This window comes from Oryctolagus cuniculus, chromosome 17 (assembly GCF_051225735.1).
Source record: "Oryctolagus cuniculus isolate XC-2025 breed Fujian yellow rabbit chromosome 17, ASM5122573v1, whole genome shotgun sequence".
NCBI lineage: Eukaryota > Metazoa > Chordata > Mammalia > Lagomorpha > Leporidae > Oryctolagus > Oryctolagus cuniculus.
In genome coordinates, this window is record NC_142883.1 from 18,981,070 (window position 1) to 19,001,944 (window position 20,875).

Sequence of the window (20,875 nt, forward strand, 5' to 3'; positions counted from 1 at the left end):
CGATATACATTTAAATCCTTGACTATGAACATAGTATCTATGCCACCTAAAATTACATCCTGTGTACCAGGAATTCAAGTTTCATATTCTGGTTACCGCATTCCAGGCACTGGGAGTTTTATGTAAGCTGGTGTTTGGAGGTTGGCAGCCGTGGGAAGGACTGTGGCCAGGCAGAGATTGAGTGGCTGGGATTATGCTTTGTCACAGGCTCAGGCTGGGTTCACCGAATGCCAAGGCTCTGTGTGAAGGCATGCACCAGAAAACGAGAAGAGAGGAGGAGACGAACAGGCAAAGGGGGGCAGAGAGAAAGGGCCAAGGGCAAATTCCCTGGTGTGCTGGCCCACAGCCCAAGTCCTCGGCTCCTGACCGCACCAGAGCTGTGATGGGTGCGACCCAAGCCAGTCGCTCTCCAAATGGGAAGGGCGCCAGCAGTTCTGCTGCCCAAGGAATCAATAACAAGCATTCTTATGATTCACGTTCATCCTGCTTTATTCCGAAGCACTTTACCGAAAAGCCCCTTGACCCAGCCAAGAAGTTCAGGGCCAGGAGCCAAGACACCTGGACTCCAGACCTGCGTGTGGCAGATCTGGAACCTTCTTGGGGGTCTAGGTTTCTCCCATTGACCCTCGGATGCCTGGTGAGGCTGCTGTTGTCATTCCACAGATACGGAAACTAGGATCAGGTGGGGTTAAAACTTGCCCAAACACTCACACTATTAAAAAAAAAAGTTAGGACTTTTGATCCCAAAGCCTTTGTCAGAAATAGCAACTGGTTCCATGCCCCGATTTCGGTGCAGCCTGAGATGGCTTGATCCTGCATAAAATGTCCCCAGAGTGAATCAAAGGCAGATCAAGTGTGAGGGCCTGCAGGTGAACTGTGGAGGTCGGAGTGCTCTTTAACCAAAAAAATAAAAAAGAACCAACTACGGGATGCAAAGTCAAGTCCAAGGTCTTGCACAGGCCTTAAAGCTTCAACTTCATTCGCATGATGGTCAGTCTGCATCTTCCTCATGTCCTGCCCGCTAAAAACCCAGACACACCAGATCCCGGCGGCGCCCTCCTCCCGAGGCGAGAACCGTGGCAGGAGTCTTGGGAAAGGAATCTCATCTCTCCCAGGAGGCAGGAGGAATTACCGCGGCGGAGAGCCCGTGCGAGGAGGGAGGGAGGCTGCGCGCCAGCCAAGAGCCCACAGGGGCCCGGGGACGCAGCGGAACAAGACGCGGGCAGCGGCGGGGCCGGGGTGGGAGCCAGGCGTCATGGCGCTGTCCCGGACGAAGGGCCAAGCCGTGGGCCGGCCTGCCGCAAGCCAGCGCCCTCGGCTGTCCGCGGGCTCCCTGCGTCCTGCCCTGAGAACACTTCCCCGGAGCTAAGAAGGCAAAGTCGGACAACCCCGGCGCCGGCAGCGGAGGCCGAGGCCGGACGCTCTGCGCGGCCCGCGCGGCCCGGGTGCCGGGCGCCCCTCGCGGCTCCCCACCGCCGCCGGGGGGCAGCGCCCGCGGCCTGCTTTCCCCGGGCTGGTCGAGCCTTTTTGACAAGCTGATTGCGTGGCGGGGATTGGCTGGTCCGGGCGTGACGCCGGTAACAACAAAGGTGGAGTTGGAAGAAATTAGATTAAGGGAGAGGAGGAAAAAAAAAATTAAAGGGGGAGCTGGCAGGGGACAGGCGGCGGCGAGCGAGGGGGAGATGCGCGCGGCGCGGCCTCCGGTACCGACTGGGCCCCCGGAAGCCTCTCCGCGTAAGCCCGCCGGGACCTGGCTCTCGCTTCCCACCCCGGCCCACTTCCGAAGCCGGGTAGGAGAGACGGCTGCTGCTGCTTTGGAAACCTCCCAGCTCCCACCCTGCCACCCCTCACGACGACCCGAGGGGAGAACTTTTTGCTCGGACTCCACGTATCCTCAGCCCGGCGAAGGTGGGGGGGCGCTGGGAAGGAGGCTCGCTCCAAACCCGGGACGGCCCCGCGGGGCTCGGAGGTCGGGCGAGGAGCGCTGCCGCTCCGGTCTTCCGAGATGGCTCATCTAAGAGCTTCTTTCTGTCTTTTCTTTCTTTTTTTTTTTTTATAACACCCCCCCCCCCTTTACTTCCCCCTCGCTTTGGCTTCAGGGTTGCAAAAGCAAAGAGCAATAAAAAAAAAAAAAAAAAAAAAGGAAAGAAAAAAGAAAAAGAAAAACCGCGCACACACTCAGACACACGCCAGTGGCGACAGGGGAGAGTTGGAAAGGCGCAGGAGAGAAGCAGGAGGCGGGCGGCGGCGGGGCCGGAGCCTTGGGAGCGGGGAGCGGGCAGGTTCCCTCGCAAAACCCCCTCCGCCCCACGGCGCCTCGCCGGCCCCGGCAGGGGAGCGAGGAGCCGGGCGAGCAGATGGAGGAGTGGAGCTCGCTCTAGGCAGCGGGCTTGGCCGGAGAATGGAGGAGCCGCCAAGCGACCGGCTGATTGGAAGAGAAACGCAGAGCGATGGAGGCGGGGGTAGGAGGACGATTTCTCTGCGGGGACTGGCGGCGGCGTACACGCCCGGGTCGGGCGCTGCAGAGCTTGGCTGGCTTTCAACCCGCGCTCGCCGGCTCCAGCCCCGCGCGCCCCCACCCCCGGCCCTCCCGGCGGCTCCGCAGGTGAGTGCGAGCTGGGGGCAAAAAGACCCAAAGTCTCCGCACTCCCGCCCTGCAAAAAAAAAAAAAAAAAAAAAGAGGAAAAAAATTTTTTTCCTTTTTTTCCCCCCAATTTTCGCGCAGCCCCGAGAGCGGTGGGAGGGAAGGGGTGAGGCTGAGCCACCCGGAGGAGGCGGAGGGGCCAGGCGAGGCCGCGGTGGCCCGGGAGGCGGCGGCGCCGAGGCGGCTCTGACGGGCGAGCGCTCGGAGCGGCGCTGCGCTGCGCCGAGGCGGGCGGGCGGAGCGGGGCGGGCGGAGCGCGGCGCGTGGGGCTCGCCATTAGCCGTCGCTCCGCTTCGCCATCTCGGGCTTTGTCTGGCGACTCGCTGCCCCGGAGTCGGCTGCGGCGGAGCTGCGGCTCGGCTCTCCGGCCCGCCGCGCCCCCAGGTGTCCCCGGCCCGCGCTCCCATCCACACGCTCGGTAAGTGAGCCCCGGCGCCACGGATTTCGGGGGAGAGGGGTTGCTCCGAGCGGCCGCGCCGCCGATCTCCATGCGCCCAGGCAGGCCTGGGGAGCCATGCCGGGCTGGATTGAACCGGCTCCCACCGTGGCTCCTCGCCGCTTCCTGGGTGTAAGGAGCGAAGGGAATTTCTTTTTCCCCCTTGGCAAGGATATTTTGCTTTTCGAGTTTCGCGTGTGCCGTTCGGCGGCGAAGTAGGCGCCGAAGCTTGGCACCGCGATCGGCACCCCGAGCGAGTAGCCACGCTCTGGGGAAGGTGGGCGCGAACCGCCCGCGCCGGGAGGCGGGAGAGGGCCGGCTTGGAAGGCCGGATCTGGGCTGGGAGGCCGTGGAGGAGAGGTCCGGGGCTGCACTGCGGGCACCCCCGAGCCTCTTCGGCCGCCGGGGGGCCCTCCGGGCACCCTCTCCGCGGCCGCGCCTCGGCCCTCCCTCCCGCGCCGGCCGAGCCTGCTAGTTCCCCCGCGGGTCTGGCGAGGTCGCTCTCGGCGCCCGCCCGCCCGCCCGCCTCGGCTCCGAGCCCCGCCGCCATCCGGGCGGCTGCGTGTCTCCCTGCCCCGGCCCCCCCCCCTCCCCGGCGGCAGCAGCAGCAGCAGCCGCCGCCGCCGCCACCGCCACCACCACCACCACTACCACCACCCCCCTCCCCTCCTTCCTTCCCTCCGCCTCGGCCGCCCGGGTCCCCCCAGCTCCCGCCCCTCCTCCCAGCTGCCCCCCGCGGAGCCCGCCCGGGCAGGCTGTGGGAGGGAGCGGAGCCGGCGAGGCGGGCGGGCTGGCGCTCGCTCCCCGGGGGTCGGTGTGCGCTCTACGGGGAAGGACGCGCTCGCTGCCCCGCTTCTCCCGCCCCCCCTCCCGCTCCTCCTCCTCCCTTCTCCCTCCTCCTCCCCGCTCCGGCGGCGGAGGCTGCGGCGGCGGCGGGGGGTGTGCGAGCTGAGGCCGGGGCCGGCGGGCGGGCGGCGGGCGGGCTGCCTGCAGGCGGAGGGCGCTGTGCTTTGTGCTTTTCGCCGCGAGGAGCAGCAGGCAGCAGCTACAGCCGCCGCCGCCACAGCAGCAGCAGCAGCCGCCGCCCCAGCGCCGCCACCGCGCCCGGAGGAGGAGCCGCTGCCGCCGCGGGAGGGAGCTGCGGCTGTGCCCGGCCGAGCGGGGGAGGGCGCCGCCGCTCAGAGCCGGGGAGGGAGCCGCCGGAGCGGGAAGCCCGGAGGTCGCGCTGCGCCGGGTAACCGAGGCGGCTGAGGGCGCGCGCTGGGGGTCGGGGCCGGGGCGGCCAGGGAGAGACCCGCGGGAGCGGCGGACACCCCGGCGCAGACCCGGGGCGGCCTCCGAGCAGGGTCTGGACGCGAGCAGACCGGGGCACTGGGGAGGACGCCGGGGGAGGGGAAGGCAGGAAGCGAGGCCCGAGCCGAGCCCCGGCCTCGGGCGGAGGAGCCCGCGCTTCTCCCAGCCGGCAGGCGCAGTTCTCGCCGGCCGCCGGAGGGGGCGGCGGGGCCGGTGAGCGCTGCGCCCCCGCCTCCCGGCCGCCGTCCTCCCGCCCTCTCCTTGGCTCGGCTCCCCGGAGGCCGGGGCGGGGGCGCCGGCGGGGCTGGGCCGCAGGCTCGGGGGAGGAGGCGGCGGTTCCCGCCGCGGTCGCGCCTCTGCGCCGGGCTCCTCCGTGCGCGTCGGGGTGGCTGGGCGGTGGCGGCGCGTCTGGCCGGGGTGGGTGGCTCGGGGGCGGGGGGCAGGCTAGGCCGCTTCTCTCCGGCTGCTCGCCCGCCCAGGCGAGCGGAGACGGCGTTGGGACCTCGGGAGGGGGGAGCGGCGGGAATCCGGATCCGGTCCCCGGGGGCGGTGCGGCCGCTGCGCTCCGGGGCTGGCGGCGGCTGCGCTGCGTCCGGGTCCCCGCCGGGTTGCGGAGGCGGGGGGAACCGGCCGGGGGGAGGAGGAGGAAGGAGGAGACTGGGGCGCGTGCCCGCTTCCGTGGCCGCGCGCGCCCTTTACCCGCCCTTCCTCCTCCCCCGCCCTCCAGCCTGGGGCCTCCCCGGGGCGGGCGCACCGAGGAGGAGGAGATTTTTTTTTTTTTTTGGCCGGGGTGGGGGAAGGAGGGTGGAGGGCGGGCGCTCGCTGCACGCGGGAGCTGGGAGCAGTCTCTCGCGTGGGCAGGGGAGGGCGCACGCCGCGGAGCCAGGCTGCAGGGGCTGGGGGAGGGGGCTTGGCTGAGAGGAGGAGCGCACTCCCACACCCTCGGACCCATAAGTCTCTTGGGGTCTTGGCTGGGGCTCCCAGAGAGTGGGCCTGCGCCCCCCTCCCCAAGGGAGGGGGGTGGGAGAGAAACCCGCACGCCTTTCTCTGCCTGCCTGCCTCACTGGGGACTGGTGTCTCTTCTAAAGGGTGAGGTGGCTTTGACCCCGGGTGGCCCGGCCTGCACGATCGAGGAGGTGGCCGGACAGCTGGAGGATGAACGGAGAAGCCGATTGTCCCACAGACCTGGAAATGGCCGCCCCCAAAGGCCAAGGTAAAGGCTCCTGCCCCCGGCCCCCTGTAACTTACAAGGGTCTTTCCCACAGGGCTGGCTGCAGGGCTTACTCCCCTCTCCAAGGGGCTGTCTCCCGTCTGCTGTTCCCTGATCTGGGGGAGGGTGTCTTGAGTGTTTACCCTTGGAGCTGGGGGTCTGGGTAACTCCCAGTTAGGTGGCTACCTACAACTCCCGAGTTACGTAGCCTCCGCTCCCCGCTGGTGCCTGCCCTCCTGCTGGGGTCCCCTCCTAGTGTCCTGGAATAGGGGCAAGAGGGTTTGGGCAGGTTTTCTGGATTTTTTTGTCACCGAGAGTTGAGGTTTTGGAAGAGGCGGGTGGAGAGAAGCCCCCAGTGGTGCAGACACACAGGGGTTGGAGCACTGGCTTGTGCAGCAGCCGGCCCATCGTGGCTGGTGGAGGCTGAGATGAGCTGAGCATCTGGCCGTGATGTGGGACGTTAAGGGGAGAGAGGATTATGGGTCCATGTGACCCGCTCTGCAGGAAGCCTGGCCCAGGTTACCAAATGAAAACGAAGAGCCTCAGATAGTGTTGTCACAGCCCACCTTCCAGGGCTGTCACCCCTGAGAGGCCTGACGCGCGCTCTCAAGCTGAAAACTGCTGGTCTACGTCTGCCCCACTCCCCCCCCCTTTTTTTTTCTGGCCTCCTGGAAGCTTTGGGCCAGGAAGACAGCTTGGAATTCTGGGAGCTTTTGCCCACCTGCATGCCTTATGTCAGAGCTGCCTTACGGTTCTTCCATTTCTATCCCTTGTTTCTTAGTTGCCAGAAGTTCTCTGGTCTGCCTTGAGGGGCCAGGAAGCAGGGGCTGGTGAAATGGCCTTGCCTCCAGTATTGATTTCCATCTGTGCTGGAGAGACGGCTGTATAGGTTGTCCTACATGCCCACACCTCCTCTTAGTCCTTGTGTATTTAGGGTATCCACCTGGAACTTGGACTTGAACTTGGCAACATTTTATTTTAAAGAACTATTTATTTGAAAGGCAGGGTTACAGAAAGAAAGGGAAGAGAAAGAGAGCTCTTCCATCCACTGGTTTGCTTCCCAGATGGCCACAACAGCCAGTGTCCAGGCACCAGGAGCTTCCATGGGTGGCTGGGGCCCAAACACTTGGGCCATCTTCCTCTGGTTTTCCCAGGCCATTAGCAGGGAGCTGACTCGGAAGTGGAGCAGCCAGGAATCGAACTGACACCCATATGGCATTGCAGGTGGCATCTTTACCCAGCATGCCACAGTAGTTCTCTCCCTCTGATAAGCTCAGTGCTTTCCCACAGGGCCCCAAACTGCAGGAGCTCCATTTACAACCCTCCTGCCCCACAGTGGCAGCCTGGCCCGTTAGGGAATGACGGTAGCCTGGGAAGGTGGACTGAGTCCCTGCCCTCCTCCAGTGTGGCTGCGGGTTTCACAGGGCTTAGCCATGGGCCATGGGCCTGTATCTAGGGGGAAAACCAAGGGCTGGGCTGCTCTGGGGAAGCCTGCTTAAGGACTGGGGAGCAGAATGAGAGGGTGCATGAGCTGGGTGTGATGTCTTCTCTCCTGCTCCTCACCAGACCGCTGGTCCCAGGAAGACATGCTCACTTTGCTGGAATGCATGAAGAACAACCTTCCATCCAATGATAGCTCCAAGTTCAAAACCACCGAGTCGCACATGGACTGGGAAAAAGTAGCATTCAAAGACTTTTCTGGAGACATGTGCAAGCTCAAATGGGTGGAGATTTCTAATGAGGTAACCGGCACCCCCGCCCCCACCCCCAGCATGGGCGTGCGCACACACATGTGCACTTGCTGGTGGCAGAGGTCTATAAACAGGAAGGAACAGGACCGGGAGTGGAGTTCCTGTGCTTGCTGGTAGCTCGCTGCCTGCCCTTGTGCCTTTTGGATGGGGCCGGTTGACAGCACTGGCCTGGAGTTCGCAGTTCTGCCTTCTCTCTGGGTGCCTTAAATGCTGTCCATCCTGGAGTTCTCGTTGTCTGGGATTGAGTGGATAGCGACACTGAGGTCCCCGGCGTGTGCTGACTGCCTGGGCCCCTGCAGCCGGCGTGGGGCTCTGCTCTGCTGATCAGTTCAGTCCAGTGGAGAGCAGAGGGGGTGGGGGCACTCCTGGGTGGGCTTTCCCTCTTGCCAGCTTCTCCTTCCACCCAGCTCCCTCTGTCTTCCAGGTGAGAAAGTTCCGTACATTGACAGAATTGATCCTTGACGCTCAGGAACATGTTAAAAACCCTTACAAGGGCAAAAAACTCAAGGTGAGTGCTTAGGGGGAGGGGCCGAGGGGAGGGGAGGACAGGTCCACAGAACGGGTGGCATCTAACCTGCCTTGTGCCTGTGTCCCTGTTTCCTCCAGAAACACCCAGACTTCCCAAAGAAGCCCCTCACCCCTTACTTCCGCTTCTTCATGGAGAAGCGGGCCAAGTATGCAAAACTCCATCCTGAGATGAGCAACCTGGACCTGACCAAGATTCTGTCCAAGAAATACAAGGAGCTCCCGGAGAAGAAGAAGGTGGGGGGAGGGGGGCTCAGGTCTGGGGAGGGGAAAGGCTGGGAGCGGCTGATATGGTGTGTGGGGGTCAGGTGGGGGCGCGGTAGGCCACCGGCAGAGGGATGCGGGTGCCTTGGTACAGCCAAGTAGGGTCTTGGCTCTCCGGTGGCCAGGCCCACACACGATCAGGCACAAGGCACTGTCACAGACGGAAGCCAGGTTGAGGCAGGGCCTAGACAGTCGGCGGCCTTCTGCTTTCTCCAGCTCTCCTCCCAAATGTGTGCCCTCGCTGTTGGGCCTGCCTAGCAGTTCCTCACCCCCGTGAAATTTCACTCTGTGGGCTCCTTTGATGATTGCCTGACAGGCAGAGAGATTGTTGGGATTTGGCGCTCCAGGAGCTGAGGGCCAGGAGGGTGAAGGGCCTCAGGTCACAGACTTGGAGTCCCGGGCTCCACATGTTAGATGGATGCCTTCCCCACGCACATGTGTTCACCCAAGGATACCTCGTGCTGCTCCCTGCGGAGATGAGGTGATGCCCCAGACCATCAGAGGAAATTAACTTTGACCCAGGCCTCCTAAGCGAGGATGGACACGAGCCCAGAGCTCAGGGGGTCCGTTGCAGAGACAGGTAGCAAAGCATTGGAGGAGCGCCGCAGACTGGACATGAGATGGGGGGGGGGGCGGCGATGGCAGGGGTCTAGACGGCACAGGCAGAGAACTGGGTGAAGGGCGGGGGCGGGAGACAAGAGGCACATTTGCTGGGAGATGACGTAGGCACAAGCCAGCTCAAGATGGTGGCACCAGCCACCACCCTTTTTTCTGGTTCGTATACCCTGGCTGCGGACTCCCATGCCCTTGGTGTTGAACCGAGAGGAGCCAGCTTGGTTGGGTAAAGCCATTCTGCCCCAGCCGAGTGGGAGGACGCTTTGCTGGAGCTGTCACTGAGCCCCTGCTGAGGACGCTGGGCAGCGGACTGTGCACAGCCCCCACTCAGCATGGGAGGGACAGGCCGACGGGCAAATGAGCTGAGCAGTGGGGCTGGGGGTGGGGGGAGGCATTGGACAGAAGAAACGGAGACAGTCTGGGGCCTGGTCTCGTGCCTCTACCACCCATTGGCTGGGTGTGGGGCCTTGGGTACGTCACTTCTCTGGGAGGGGGAACCGGATCAGAGCAGTTCCCAACAGCTCCAGACGGGCTTTTTGCCTGAGGAGGACGGAGCTGGGGCAGAGACGTCCGGGTTCTGCTCCTGGCGCCTGCAGTGCTGCTGTTGTGAAAGGGAGAGACGGTGCCTGGGAGCCAGGACAGGAAAGGTGGGTGAGGAAGGCAAAGAGGGAGTCAGGTGACTGGGAGGGGCGCGAGCTGATAGAAGAACAGAAGAGAAGGCAGGGGCAGGGGGACCCCAGCCGGCCAGCCAGGAGCCTGGAGGAAGGCATGGGAGGCAAGGAAGGTGATGGCTGACAAGGATCGGAAGATGTCCCATATGGGAAGGAATGTGATGTGAAGGCAGCTGCCCCCCCAGGAGTGGGCTGGGGGGGACATGCTGGATTCAGGGGGCACACAGGGGAGGATGTGATTTGCATTGCAGGAATTCACTCTGGGGGGGATCCCCCAGCCCCCCCCCCCCAGGGTTTGGAAGCAGAACTCAGCTGCCGCAGACGGCAAGACAAGGGAGTAACAGGAGCGAAGCCACCTGCCCCTGTGTGGTGCGGGTCCTGTGGTGTCAGGAAGGCGCTGGGGTAGCCCCAGCTGTGCCAGGCCTGTCGTGCGGCCACATAGAGCCACGTCCCGCCTCTGGCAGTGTGACCAGGCCGTGGAGCTGGTGTGTGGGAGAGCCCCATAGCGCCCATGTCTGTGGCTCTAAGCCCACGGGTGTAGTGTGAGGTGCTCGCGGCTCACGGGAAGTCGCGGGCCTCCCTCCCGTCCTCCACAGCACACACTGGGGGCGCAGGAGCTGGCAAGCTGGGCTTGGGGGGCTTTTGTAAAGCTCAGGGTGACACAGGCCTTGGGTCCTGGATGACCCCATCCCTCCTCCCCCCAGATGAAGTATATTCAGGACTTCCAGAGAGAGAAACAGGAGTTCGAGCGAAACCTGGCCCGGTTCAGGTAAGGCAGTGGAGCCCGGAGGAGGGCCGTGGGGCACCGGATGCGGCAAGACAGACTAGCGCCGGCCGGAGCCTCAAGCTGGCGGTTCCTGAGGGTCCCACGGAGACCCTAGCATCCTGCTGCAGGCAGGGACAGGCAGGCAGCCGTGGCCCGCTATGTTGTAGCTGGGAGGCCCCGGGGGGTCGGGCGGCGGGACAGTTAGCTCCCATCTGCCCTGGCAGTGTCCTCCGCTGACCCTCGCTCCCGCGCCCTGGCTAGGGAGGACCACCCTGATCTCATCCAGAATGCCAAGAAGTCGGACATCCCCGAGAAGCCCAAAACCCCCCAGCAGCTGTGGTACACCCACGAGAAGAAAGTGTATCTCAAAGTGCGGCCAGATGTGAGTGGCAGCCGAGGAGGAGCCGGGGAGGTGGGCGCGCGCAGCCTAGGCCCGGGGGAGCCGCGCCAGGTTGGCCGGGCACGGTGCAGGGGAGCAGGAGAGGAGGCCCCTCCCCAGGGGTGGGCTGCATGGACAGGGCCCGGGGCCAGCTGGTGTGCGAGCGTGCGTGTGCGTGTGCGTGTGCGCCTGTCCCCTCGCACCCAGGCGGAATCCCCGCCTCCCCGCCTTCCCCTCCTGGCCTGTGGGGGACACTGACGTGACCTCCTGTGGCCTGAGGGGGCGGGGGCCTCTGCGCCCCCCTCCCCCCCCCACCCCGGCTGCCTGCGTGTGTCTGACGGCTTTTGGTTTGCAGGCCACTACGAAGGAGGTGAAGGACTCCCTGGGGAAGCAGTGGTCTCAGCTCTCGGACAAAAAGAGGCTGAAATGGATTCATAAGGCCCTGGAGCAGCGGAAGGAGTACGAGGTTAGGCTTCCGCTGCGCTCCGCCCCGTCCGGCTCTTCACGAGCCTCTCTGTCCCCGACTCACTCACTCTGTGGCCACCGCACTCTGCGGGGGGGCAGTCGCTCCCCACCCCTCCGTCGAGGGAGGGGCCTTCTGGGCCCCTCGCCTCTGCCCCGACCTCCCCACCCCACCCCCAGCCCCATGAGGTCTCAGGCTAGGGCAGGGCAGGGCACCAGGCCTCCTCGACGGGAGACGGGATGCGGCAGACGCACGGCCACCCCAGCTTCGCTCCCTGCCTGCCCTCCCCAGCGGCTCTCCCCCACCCCCTGCCCCGGCTAACCCCGCCCCCCCGTTGCCCTCCGTCCCCCCCCCACACGCTCTGCAGGAGATTATGCGGGACTATATCCAGAAGCACCCCGAGCTGAACATCAGTGAGGAGGGTATCACCAAGTCCACCCTCACCAAGGCTGAACGCCAGCTCAAGGACAAGTTTGACGGGCGACCCACCAAGCCACCTCCGTGAGCGCTGCTCCCGGGCGGCGGGCGGGCGGGCAGGCAGGCGGGGGCCAGGCCCTGTGGCGGGCACGTAGGTGGCTCACGGGGTGCCGCCTCGCCTCCCGCGATCCCCACAGGAACAGCTACTCGCTGTACTGCGCAGAGCTCATGGCCAGCATGAAGGACGTGCCCAGCACGGAGCGCATGGTGCTGTGCAGCCAGCAGTGGAAGCTGCTGTCGCAGAAGGAGAAGGACGCCTACCACAAGAAGTGCGACCAGGTGAGCCGCGCGCGTGCCGCAGCCCCTGGGGCCTGCGGGCTCTCCGGCGAGGCTGCCCAAGGCTGACCGCGGTTCCCCTTACCTTCCCAGAAAAAGAAAGACTACGAGGTGGAGCTGCTGCGTTTCCTCGAGGTGAGCGTCGGGCTGAGGTCGGGGCGCTGGGCAGAGGCTGCCCTGGGGAGCCCGAGCCCTCACCCCTGCCCTCCCCACTCCGTGCCAGAGCCTGCCCGAGGAGGAGCAGCAGCGGGTCCTGGGCGAGGAGAAGATGCTGAACATCAACAAGAAGCAAGCCACCAGCCCGGCCTCCAAGAAGCCCTCCCAGGAAGGAGGCAAGGTGGGCAGGCTCCCCCGGCTCCCCTCGGCGGGCAGGCAGGTGTCGGGGCTGGGGCAGGGCTCCCCCGTCGGCACCCCGTGGACCCCGACCCTCTCTGCACTTGCACAGGGGGGCTCGGAGAAGCCCAAGCGGCCCGTGTCGGCCATGTTCATCTTCTCCGAGGAGAAGCGGCGGCAGCTGCAAGAGGAGCGGCCCGAGCTCTCGGAGAGCGAGCTGACCCGCCTGCTGGCTCGCATGTGGAACGACCTGTCCGAGAAGAAGAAGGTCAGGCTCGCCCGGGAGCCCAGCGCTGCGCCTCCCCTCGCCCCGTGCGGCCCGCACGTGCGCCCGCGCTCAGCTGGCGGGGCTGGGAGCCCCGCGAGCCGAGCCGGAAGGCGGGAAGCTGTCAGCTGAGGGCTGAGGCTCCCCGGGGAGCAGGCCCGTGGGCGGAGGCTGAGCCCCAGGCGGGAGACAGCTGCTCCCGCCCACGCGGCCGCGGGCCCCGCCCTCCTGCTGCGGGACTGGGCGTCGCGCGCCCCCTGCGGGCGGCGGGGAAGCTGACGCCTGTGCGGTTCCCCTGCTGCAGGCCAAGTACAAGGCGCGCGAGGCGGCGCTGAAGGCGCAGTCGGAGAGGAAGCCCGGGGCCGAGCGCGAGGAGCGGGGCAAGCTGCCCGAGTCGCCCAAGAGAGCCGAGGAGATCTGGCAGCAGAGCGTCATCGGCGACTACCTGGCCCGCTTCAAGGTGGCAGGGCAGTGGGGCAGGGCTCGCAGGGCAGCCTCGGGCCCTTGGGGACCCCTTGCACAGCTCATCGCCCCGTCTGCCCCCAGAACGACCGGGTGAAGGCCTTGAAAGCCATGGAGATGACCTGGAACAACATGGAGAAGAAGGAAAAGCTGATGTGGATTAAGAAGGCGGCCGAAGACCAAAAGCGCTATGAGGTGGGAGTGGGAGGGCGGGATGGGACCACCTCCTGCCTTGGAGGCCAGGGGACCTCCCTCGGGGTAGTCCTTGCTCGTGGGCCTCTGGAGCCTGGAATCCTAGCATGGCTTGTTTGAGCCTGAGCAAACCTCTTCTGTCTCAGTTAAACTGGGGGGGGGCGCGACCCCCCCAGGTGGCTCGTGGGGATACCAAAGCAACTCTGAAAGCACTGACACCTGTCCCAACTGTGTGTTACTAGGAAGCTGCTCTCCAACTTTGCCTCAGTTTCCCCCCCTTGCCTAGCACATAGGAGAGCCTGATGAGGGGGCTGCGGGCATGGGGTGGGGCTGATGTGACCCTCATGGTTTTCTGCACAGAGGGAGCTGAGTGAGATGAGGGCGCCTCCGGCTGCCGCCAACTCTTCCAAGAAGATGAAGTTCCAGGGGGAACCCAAGAAGCCGCCCATGTGAGCGCCCCGCGGCCGCCACCCACCTGGGGCTGGGGAGGGGGCTGCCCTGCGGGGGTCCTGACCCTGCCTGCCCTGCCCGTCGCCCCCAGGAACGGTTACCAGAAGTTCTCCCAGGAGCTGCTGTCCAACGGCGAGCTGAACCACCTGCCACTGAAAGAGCGCATGGTGGAGATTGGCAGCCGCTGGCAGCGCATCTCGCAGAGCCAGAAGGAGCACTACAAGAAGCTGGCCGAGGAGCAGCAGAAGCAGTACAAGGTGCACCTGGACCTCTGGGTCAAGGTGAGGGCCCGGGGGCCTCCGGAGGGGGAGAGGCGGGCACCCGGCAGCCAGGGAGCCAAGGCTCTGATGGCTTAAGGAACTCGCCCTGGAGCACGTGGTCAGAACAACTCCAGCCAGCCCGCCTCTGCCTCTCTCGAGCTGGGGCCAGCCTGTGCTTGGCTCCCAGCCTCTGAGCTTCCCCTGTGTGCCTCGGCTGAACAGTCACTCCTGTAAAGTGGGGGGAGTCACGCGTGTCCTGCTCAGCCAGCGCTGCCGAGGGCCCAGGGAGAGAGTGGGGACCGGGCTGGTGTTCCGGAAGTTCCACGAGCCCCAGCGCCTCATCCATGGCCCTAGGGCTTGGGCTTGGGCCTGACACCCAGGCTACGGGAGTCCACTTCTTAGTCGAGGAAGGCCCTGCCTGCGGAGCCTGCATTTGGGGACAACCACAGGAGGAACACGGGACCCAGCAGCCTCAGCCTAGTGTGGCTTGGAGATGGCTTGGAGGCGTCCTCAGGCGCTGGATCGCTGGCGCTGTGTGCTCAGACCCCAGGGGCTGCCTGCCGAGACCCGGATTGCAGGGTGTTGTGACTGCGCTTGCCTGCGCGCTCAGGTCTACATCCAACCCTCCCCTCTGTCTCCCCAGAGCCTGTCTCCCCAGGACCGCGCCGCGTATAAGGAGTACATCTCCAACGTGAGTCCTCGGAGCGGGTGGCGGGCGGGCTGGGGCAGGGCGCCAGCCTAAGGGCTGGAACTCAGGGCTGCTCTCTCGGCCTCTCCACCCTCTCCTGCAGAAACGGAAGAGCATGACCAAGCTGCGGGGCCCGAACCCCAAGTCCAGCCGGACCACCCTGCAGTCCAAGTCGGTAAGGAGCCTTCCCAGCCCTGGGGTGGGGCGGGGCCTGGGGCGGACAGGGCGGGGCCACCGGCTCATCTCTGCCTCGCCTAGGAGTCGGAGGAGGATGACGAGGATGACGAGGACGATGAAGACGAGGATGAGGAGGAGGAAGATGATGAGAACGGCGACTCCTCCGAGGACGGCGGGGACTCCTCGGAGTCGAGCAGTGAGGATGAGAGCGAGGACGGCGACGAGGTGGGCCTGGCGGGCCAGTGGGCACGGGGAGGGTGCCGGCTCCGACCCTGCCAGTGGGGCCTCCTGGCGAGCTCACGGCCTTGCTCCCGCAGAACGAGGAGGAGGACGATGAGGAGGACGACGAGGAGGACGATGAGGAGGACGAGGACAACGAGTCCGAGGGCAGCAGCTCCAGCTCCTCCTCTTCAGGGGACTCCTCCGACTCGGACTCCAACTGAGGCCCGGCCCGCCCCGACTCGCCGCCTTGTTTCCCCCATGTTCTGTCCCCTGCCCCCCGGCCCCCCACTTTCTTTCTTTCTTTTTTTTTTTTTTTTTTTTTTTTTAACGATATACGGTGGGGGTAGGGGGCTGGAGGAGCCCAGGCCGGGACTCCACGGCCTCAGAGCCATCTGCCCTGGGGGGGGAGGGTCCTCCAGGGAGAGCAACCATCAGACTGAGCCAGCACTGGACCGGCCCGGCCCACCCCTTCTGCACTTGCGGTTCCGGCATGGACAATGGACAGGGGAGTGGGGGTGGGGGTCCCAGGAGCTCAGTGAGGCCCTCCACACCTGCAGCCCAACCCAAGGTGGGGTGGAAGCTAGGGGAGGACCCCTTCCTTCCCGGAGGACTTACGCCCCCACCCCTGCATTGGAACTGGAGGCAGGGAACGTGGGAGAGGCGGGCAGGTGCCTGTGAGGAAACTGGCACTGCCCTGATGGCCCTCTCCCCTGCCCCCTGCAGGCAGGAGCTGCCGGGACCCACTCACGGGGGAGGGGCAGAAGTGTTTTTTATATATGTGTATATATTTTTTTTTTAAGCTCTGAGCTGTCAACGAGACGTTTCCTACCGATCCCGGCTCTGCCTCTGTTGTCATTTCTGGGAGAGGGAGGGTTTAGGGGGTGGGTTTGGGACTTGATGCGCGTGGAGGAGAGTGTATTGATGTGTGTCCTGTGCATAGCACGGCTGCACCTGTGTGTGTGCGTGTGTAAGTAAGAGAGAAGGTGGCTTGTCCTGGGGCCCACCCTGGACTTTTGGGTCTAGAAAAAGGACTGTGAGAGCCAGGGAGCTGTCGACCCTGGTCACCAGTTGCATTCGGATAGGTCCCGAAGCCACTCTGATGTGGCCTCTGCCGGGGTCGCGTGCATCTCCGCTGTGGCTGGTCTCCTCTGTCCAGCAGGAAGGTGGGAAGGGAAGAAGACAGTGGGAACCTTAAAGCTTTTAGTTGGAAAAAGTGTCCCCAGCACGTTTGAGGGGTCACCCTGGCCACCCAGGGCTTGGACTGGGCTTGGAGAAAAACGTCGGGCACTCTACTGGTCCCGCATCCTGCGGCTGCTGCACCCCCCACTCCCGCGTCCTCCATTTCTCAGGTCTGGGCCCGTCCCCTCTCCCCTCCTGCAGCTGGGACAGGGCCCACGAGAGCTGCTGTCCACCGCTGCCCCAGCCATTCCCAGCCTCCCAAGCCTTTTGGGACCTTGCTTCCTTCACTGAATAAGCCAAGCCACGTTATTGCTTTACTTCTTTGGTTTTTTGTTTTTGACTAAATTTAGGGTTGGGTTGTTTTTTTAGGGTTGGTTTTTTTTTTTTTAACAGTCATGTTAGTGACCTATTTAACTGGGGCTTTGGGCCAGTCCACCTTACCCCTTGATGAAAGCCAAGGGAGGGGAAGAGCCGGAACCCAGCTGAGGGCAGGAAAGGGGAGGTGACATTGGGCTTCCCTTTGCAGTGGAAAGCAGAGGATCTGCTGGGACCGTGGTGCTGGGGGTGGGGGACCCCCCCCCCGCGAGGGGCACTCCTGCCCTGGTCCCCCCAGAATGAGGTTCAGGGCCTGTTTCTTCCCAGCAGTCCCGGCACTATTGTGTTTTAGTGGAATGTGTTTTCATTTAAAAACAATTGGGTGCTTTCCCCCCTACTTTAGAAATTTAAGATTCTTGCAGTATGAGCGGGGGTGGGGGTGGGGGTACTGTAAGAGTCAAGTGCATTTGGCCCTGGGGTGGAAGGACCCCATCCCCATTTTTTTTTTCTTCTAATATTTAAGGACTTTGTAGGTTTCAGCAACAACCGCAACCTGGATTTGTATCATGGGAGGTGGGTGGGAGTGACTTGAGAGACATCCGCGTAGGCTTAAGGCCAACTGTGGAAGCTTTGTTGCCCTTTTTTGTACAATTAAAAAAAAAAAAGGTTTGACTGCTCTCTGGTCACTGGAATCTGTGATGGGGGAGGGGACAGGGGTGACCTAACAGGTTTGAGGTGGAAAAGCCTTGGAGCCAGCTTGTTTGTCCTTTCTAGAACCTTCAAGACAACCAGGGACAACCTAGGTCCACGTTGTACTACGCACTTTCTCAACTCACTTTGTGAGACCACCAAGGACTGAGAACAAAGCATTGCCTTGGGACAGTGCAGGTGACCAATGCCAAGGTCAAGGGTTCGCCCAGGCACGCAAGCCCTCCCTGGGTAGTAGGACTTCAGGGTGGCGCACTGCGGAAGCCTGCCACCGTGAGCCCTCAGCTTCACCCGGGGTCAGGGATGACATTCCTAACTCCGCCCAGGCCTCTGCTGGGAAGCGAGCTGGGACCACATGAAGGACCCCCAGGCTCAGGGCTGCCTTTCCCACCAGAGCCTTGGCTGGGTTCAAGGGACAGCAGAGGTCTGGAGGCCTTGGCTCTGTCGGAGAGTTATTCTCAACCCTAGCCCCTCTCCTATGCCTGGGCAACCCAGTAAACGGCTCATTGCCCCTCCTGGCTGTCGCATTCCTTCGCCTGCCACTCACCGTGGCCCTGAGGCTGCTCTGTGCTCACCCTGCTGCTTCTCTTCGCTGCTCTGAGGGGCCAACTCTTCCTCCTCATTCTCTCCTGGCTGCTCATGTCCCCCCGAGCTTCCATTTCTCACCCGTGTGCAACCATCCCCAAAGCTGGGGATCTACAGAGACCACAGGCTAACAGGTGGAATGTCCCCTCCAAAACTCGTGCTGAAATGTAACTGCCATTGTGATGAGATTCTGAGATGGTGCTTGTTTAAAAAAAATTATTTTCATTTTATTTGAAAGAGTGAGTTCTCTCATCCACTGGTTCACTCCCCAAAGAGCCGTAACACAGGCAGAGCTGGGCCAGACCAGAGCTCCATCTGGGTCTCCCACATGGGCGGCAGGGACCCAGGTACTCAAGCCACTCCTTGCTGCCTCCCAGCTGCACATCAGCAGGAAGCTGGAATCTGAAGCAGAGCTGGTGCGGGAAGCCATCTTTCCGAGCTGAGTAGTGGTCTAAGTGCTCTATCGACACCAGCCCCAAGAAGTGGAAACAACGAATTAGGTCAGGGTATCATGGGAGCGGCTTACTGTATCCCAGGACTGGCTGTCTGAATGTCTACCTGCACATACTTGCTCATCCTTTTCCATCTGCTGTGTTTTGATGCTCGTAGCCCCTTGCCGGATGCTGGTGCCATGCTTGTGGACTTCCCAAGCTCCCAATCCATAAGCCAAATAAACTTCTGCTTATCATGTACTCAGGCTATTATAGCAGCAAAAACAGACTAGGACCTGCTCTTCCCAGCTGCAGACTTGTGTAGGTATCCGTGGGCTACTTTGCAGGCAACTCATACCTCAAGACCCAAAAGACCACCAACCACTGAGTCATTCGACCTAGAAACCAAGATGTCAACCTTCACTCCTGTCTCCCTGTTTCACCACCCCATGTGACCGATCACCTTGACCCGGCCCTTCCACTTCCGGAATCTCAGCTCTGTCTACCCTTCTCCCCGGCTGCTGTTCTCCTCTGGCGGGGGACCATCACCCCTCCCGGCTTCGGCAGTCTTCCCACCATTGCTCCTCCTGCTTGTACTCTCTCCCTGCAGTCCACTCTGCACAGGGCAGCAGAAACTCGTTAACAAGTCTGATTACCTAAGACTTCCCGGGGTGGGTGTTTGGCCTAGTGGTTAACATGCTGGGTGGGATGCCCACGTCCCATGCCTGGGTTCAATTCCTGGCTCTGTTCCTGATCCCAAATTCCTGCTAATTCAGATCCTGGGAGGCAGCAGTACCTAGCCTGAGTTGCCAGCTCTTGGCTCTGGCCCTGGCCCAGTCTCAGCCACTGTGGGTATTTGGGGAGTGACTGAACCAACAGATGGAAACTTTGTGTGTGTCTGTGTGTCCACCTGTCTCTCAAATAAAAATACATAAAAATAATATTTACTATCTGTAACCTTGGCCCAGCAAGGCCTGTCCCTGCATCTTTCTCTTCTTCATTCACCCCACTCTGGCTAATAACTCACAATAATCCAGCCAAGTGAGCTCCCTCCAGCTTTTGAATCGGGTCTACCACAGGAACCTTGCACTTACGGGTCTTGCTACCCAGCATGCCCGTTCCCCTGACTCTGCGCATAGCTGGCCGGCTCAACTCTAGGCCTCAACTCAAATCTCACCCAGGCCTTTCTCCACCACCTTCTCCTCACTTACATATTTATTTCCTGTTACCCCAAGCAGAAGACACTTTACTTGTTTGCTCATTATCGTCTCCCAGAGCCTAAAACCACCTGGCATACACTGGAAACCCAAGAAGCACTTGTTGAACGAGTGACCACATATGGGCCTGCCGGCCTCTTTGCCCCTACTCCAGCCACACCAGCCCTGTGTCTGTCAAACATAACAGGTTCTCTCACAGTGCCTGTCCTGCTCTCTCTGTCTAGAATGTTCCTTGTCCCTCTGCCTAGTTAAGTCAGGGCTCTGCATACGAGCCCACTTCCCCCTGGGGTGGGCCTTCCCTCAACCCTGTGCGAAGTCTGGACGCCTTCACACTCAGCTTGTTTCTCCCACGTGTCAGGCTTTTTCTACGCTGAAGGCTCCACTGGGACAAGGCCTGTGTGTCTCTCTTGCTTGTTGCTGTAACCTCAGGGCCTCACCCAGGGCCAGGCCCAGCTCAGGCCTTACTGTTTATTAACTGGTGCTAACTGTGGAGCCTGGGCATGTGCCCAAAGAGGTCACTGCCGTGGAGCAGCCCAGGCCAAGTGCAGAACGAACAGTACAGTGCAGTGCTATAGAGTGTGGTATGAGGATGGATCTGGGAGGGGGCAGGAGGAATGGCATAGGTAAATGGGGAGGGGCCGGGAGGGTTTCCTAAGCAAATTCCTTAAGGGCAGGCTGTCCTGAGCCTGATTCCCTAGGACAGAAAGGAATCCGCATCCCTGGAGCAGCGAATCCCGAGCGGGCAGGCCAGGGCCAGGCTGAAGGAGCACCTGAAGTCCTGGCTTGCTTCCTGGCTTCATTTGGGGCTCTCCACCAGCGGGTCCCCCAGAAGCCCTGGTAGCTCCCAAACCGAGCACGTGACCCTTCTACCTCCGGCCCTGTCCTCCTTTACCTCACCCAGCTGCATCAGAAACAAGGACCCAGCGCTTCTGGAATGCCACACTCAGAACCACCTGCTAAAAACCCAAGTCCGCTCAAAGGATCCCCTTCACCATTCCCCACCTGGCCCGCATGTTCCGGCCAGTGCCCAGCTCCGGCTACACGTCTTTTTTTTTTTTTTTTTTTTAAGATTTTTTATTTATTTATTTGAGAGGTAGAGTTACAGACAGTGAGAGGGAGAGACAGAGAGAAAGGTCTTCCACCTGCTGGTTCACTCCCCAAATGGCCACAGTGGCTGGAGCTGTGCCAATTCGAAGCCAGGAGCTTCTTCTGGGTCTCCCATGTGGGTGCAGGGGCTCAAGGGCTTGGGCCATCTTCTACTGCTTCCCCAGGCCAGAGCAGAGAGCTGGATTGGAAAAGGAGCAGCCAGGACAAGAACTGGTGCCCATATGGGATGCTGGTGTCACAGGCAGATTAACCTACTGTGCCACTCCACGGCACAGGCCCCCCAGCTACACTTCTGAAGCTTCCTCCAGGGGAGGTCTAACACCTTCTTGGCCTGCCTTGACCTGGCTCCCCTCGCCTTGCCAGACCCATTCTCACGCATCATTTGATGCCTCCTCCTGTCCACCTCTGTTCTGTGGGCATACAGGTCTTCAAAAAGGTCATGGAAAATGCGTATATGAAAAAGCTACGCGTGGATTTCAAGTATTTTGCACCAAAACAAACTTAAATCTTTTGA

The 20,875-nt window shown here is 62.4% G+C and overlaps 1 protein-coding gene across 10 annotated transcripts; it reads left to right on the forward strand.

Moving 5' to 3' along the window:
* Nucleotides 1-1,769: 1,769 nt before the first annotated feature.
* Nucleotides 1,770-15,651, forward strand: UBTF (upstream binding transcription factor). 10 transcript variants are annotated; one of them, XM_051825725.3, is made up of 21 exons: nt 1,770-1,908; nt 5,462-5,586; nt 7,150-7,325; nt 7,759-7,842; nt 7,941-8,096; nt 10,114-10,178; nt 10,437-10,557; nt 10,910-11,020; nt 11,385-11,518; nt 11,632-11,773; nt 11,864-11,905; nt 11,994-12,107; nt 12,216-12,371; nt 12,673-12,828; nt 12,915-13,025; nt 13,383-13,471; nt 13,564-13,753; nt 14,376-14,423; nt 14,524-14,595; nt 14,679-14,822; nt 14,915-15,651. In XM_051825725.3, exons 2-21 carry the CDS (start codon nt 5,529-5,531, stop codon nt 15,038-15,040), a joined length of 2,295 nt encoding a protein of 764 aa, XP_051681685.1. In that variant the 5' UTR covers nt 1,770-1,908; nt 5,462-5,528; the 3' UTR covers nt 15,041-15,651. The 10 variants fall into 10 exon arrangements, with proteins under 10 accessions (XP_051681685.1, XP_069916727.1, XP_051681684.1 ...); XM_051825724.3 differs by lacking the exon at nt 1,770-1,908 and adding an exon at nt 2,467-2,605; XM_008271575.4 differs by lacking the exon at nt 1,770-1,908 and adding an exon at nt 2,859-3,062.
* The last annotated feature ends 5,224 nt before the right edge of the window (nt 15,652-20,875 follow it).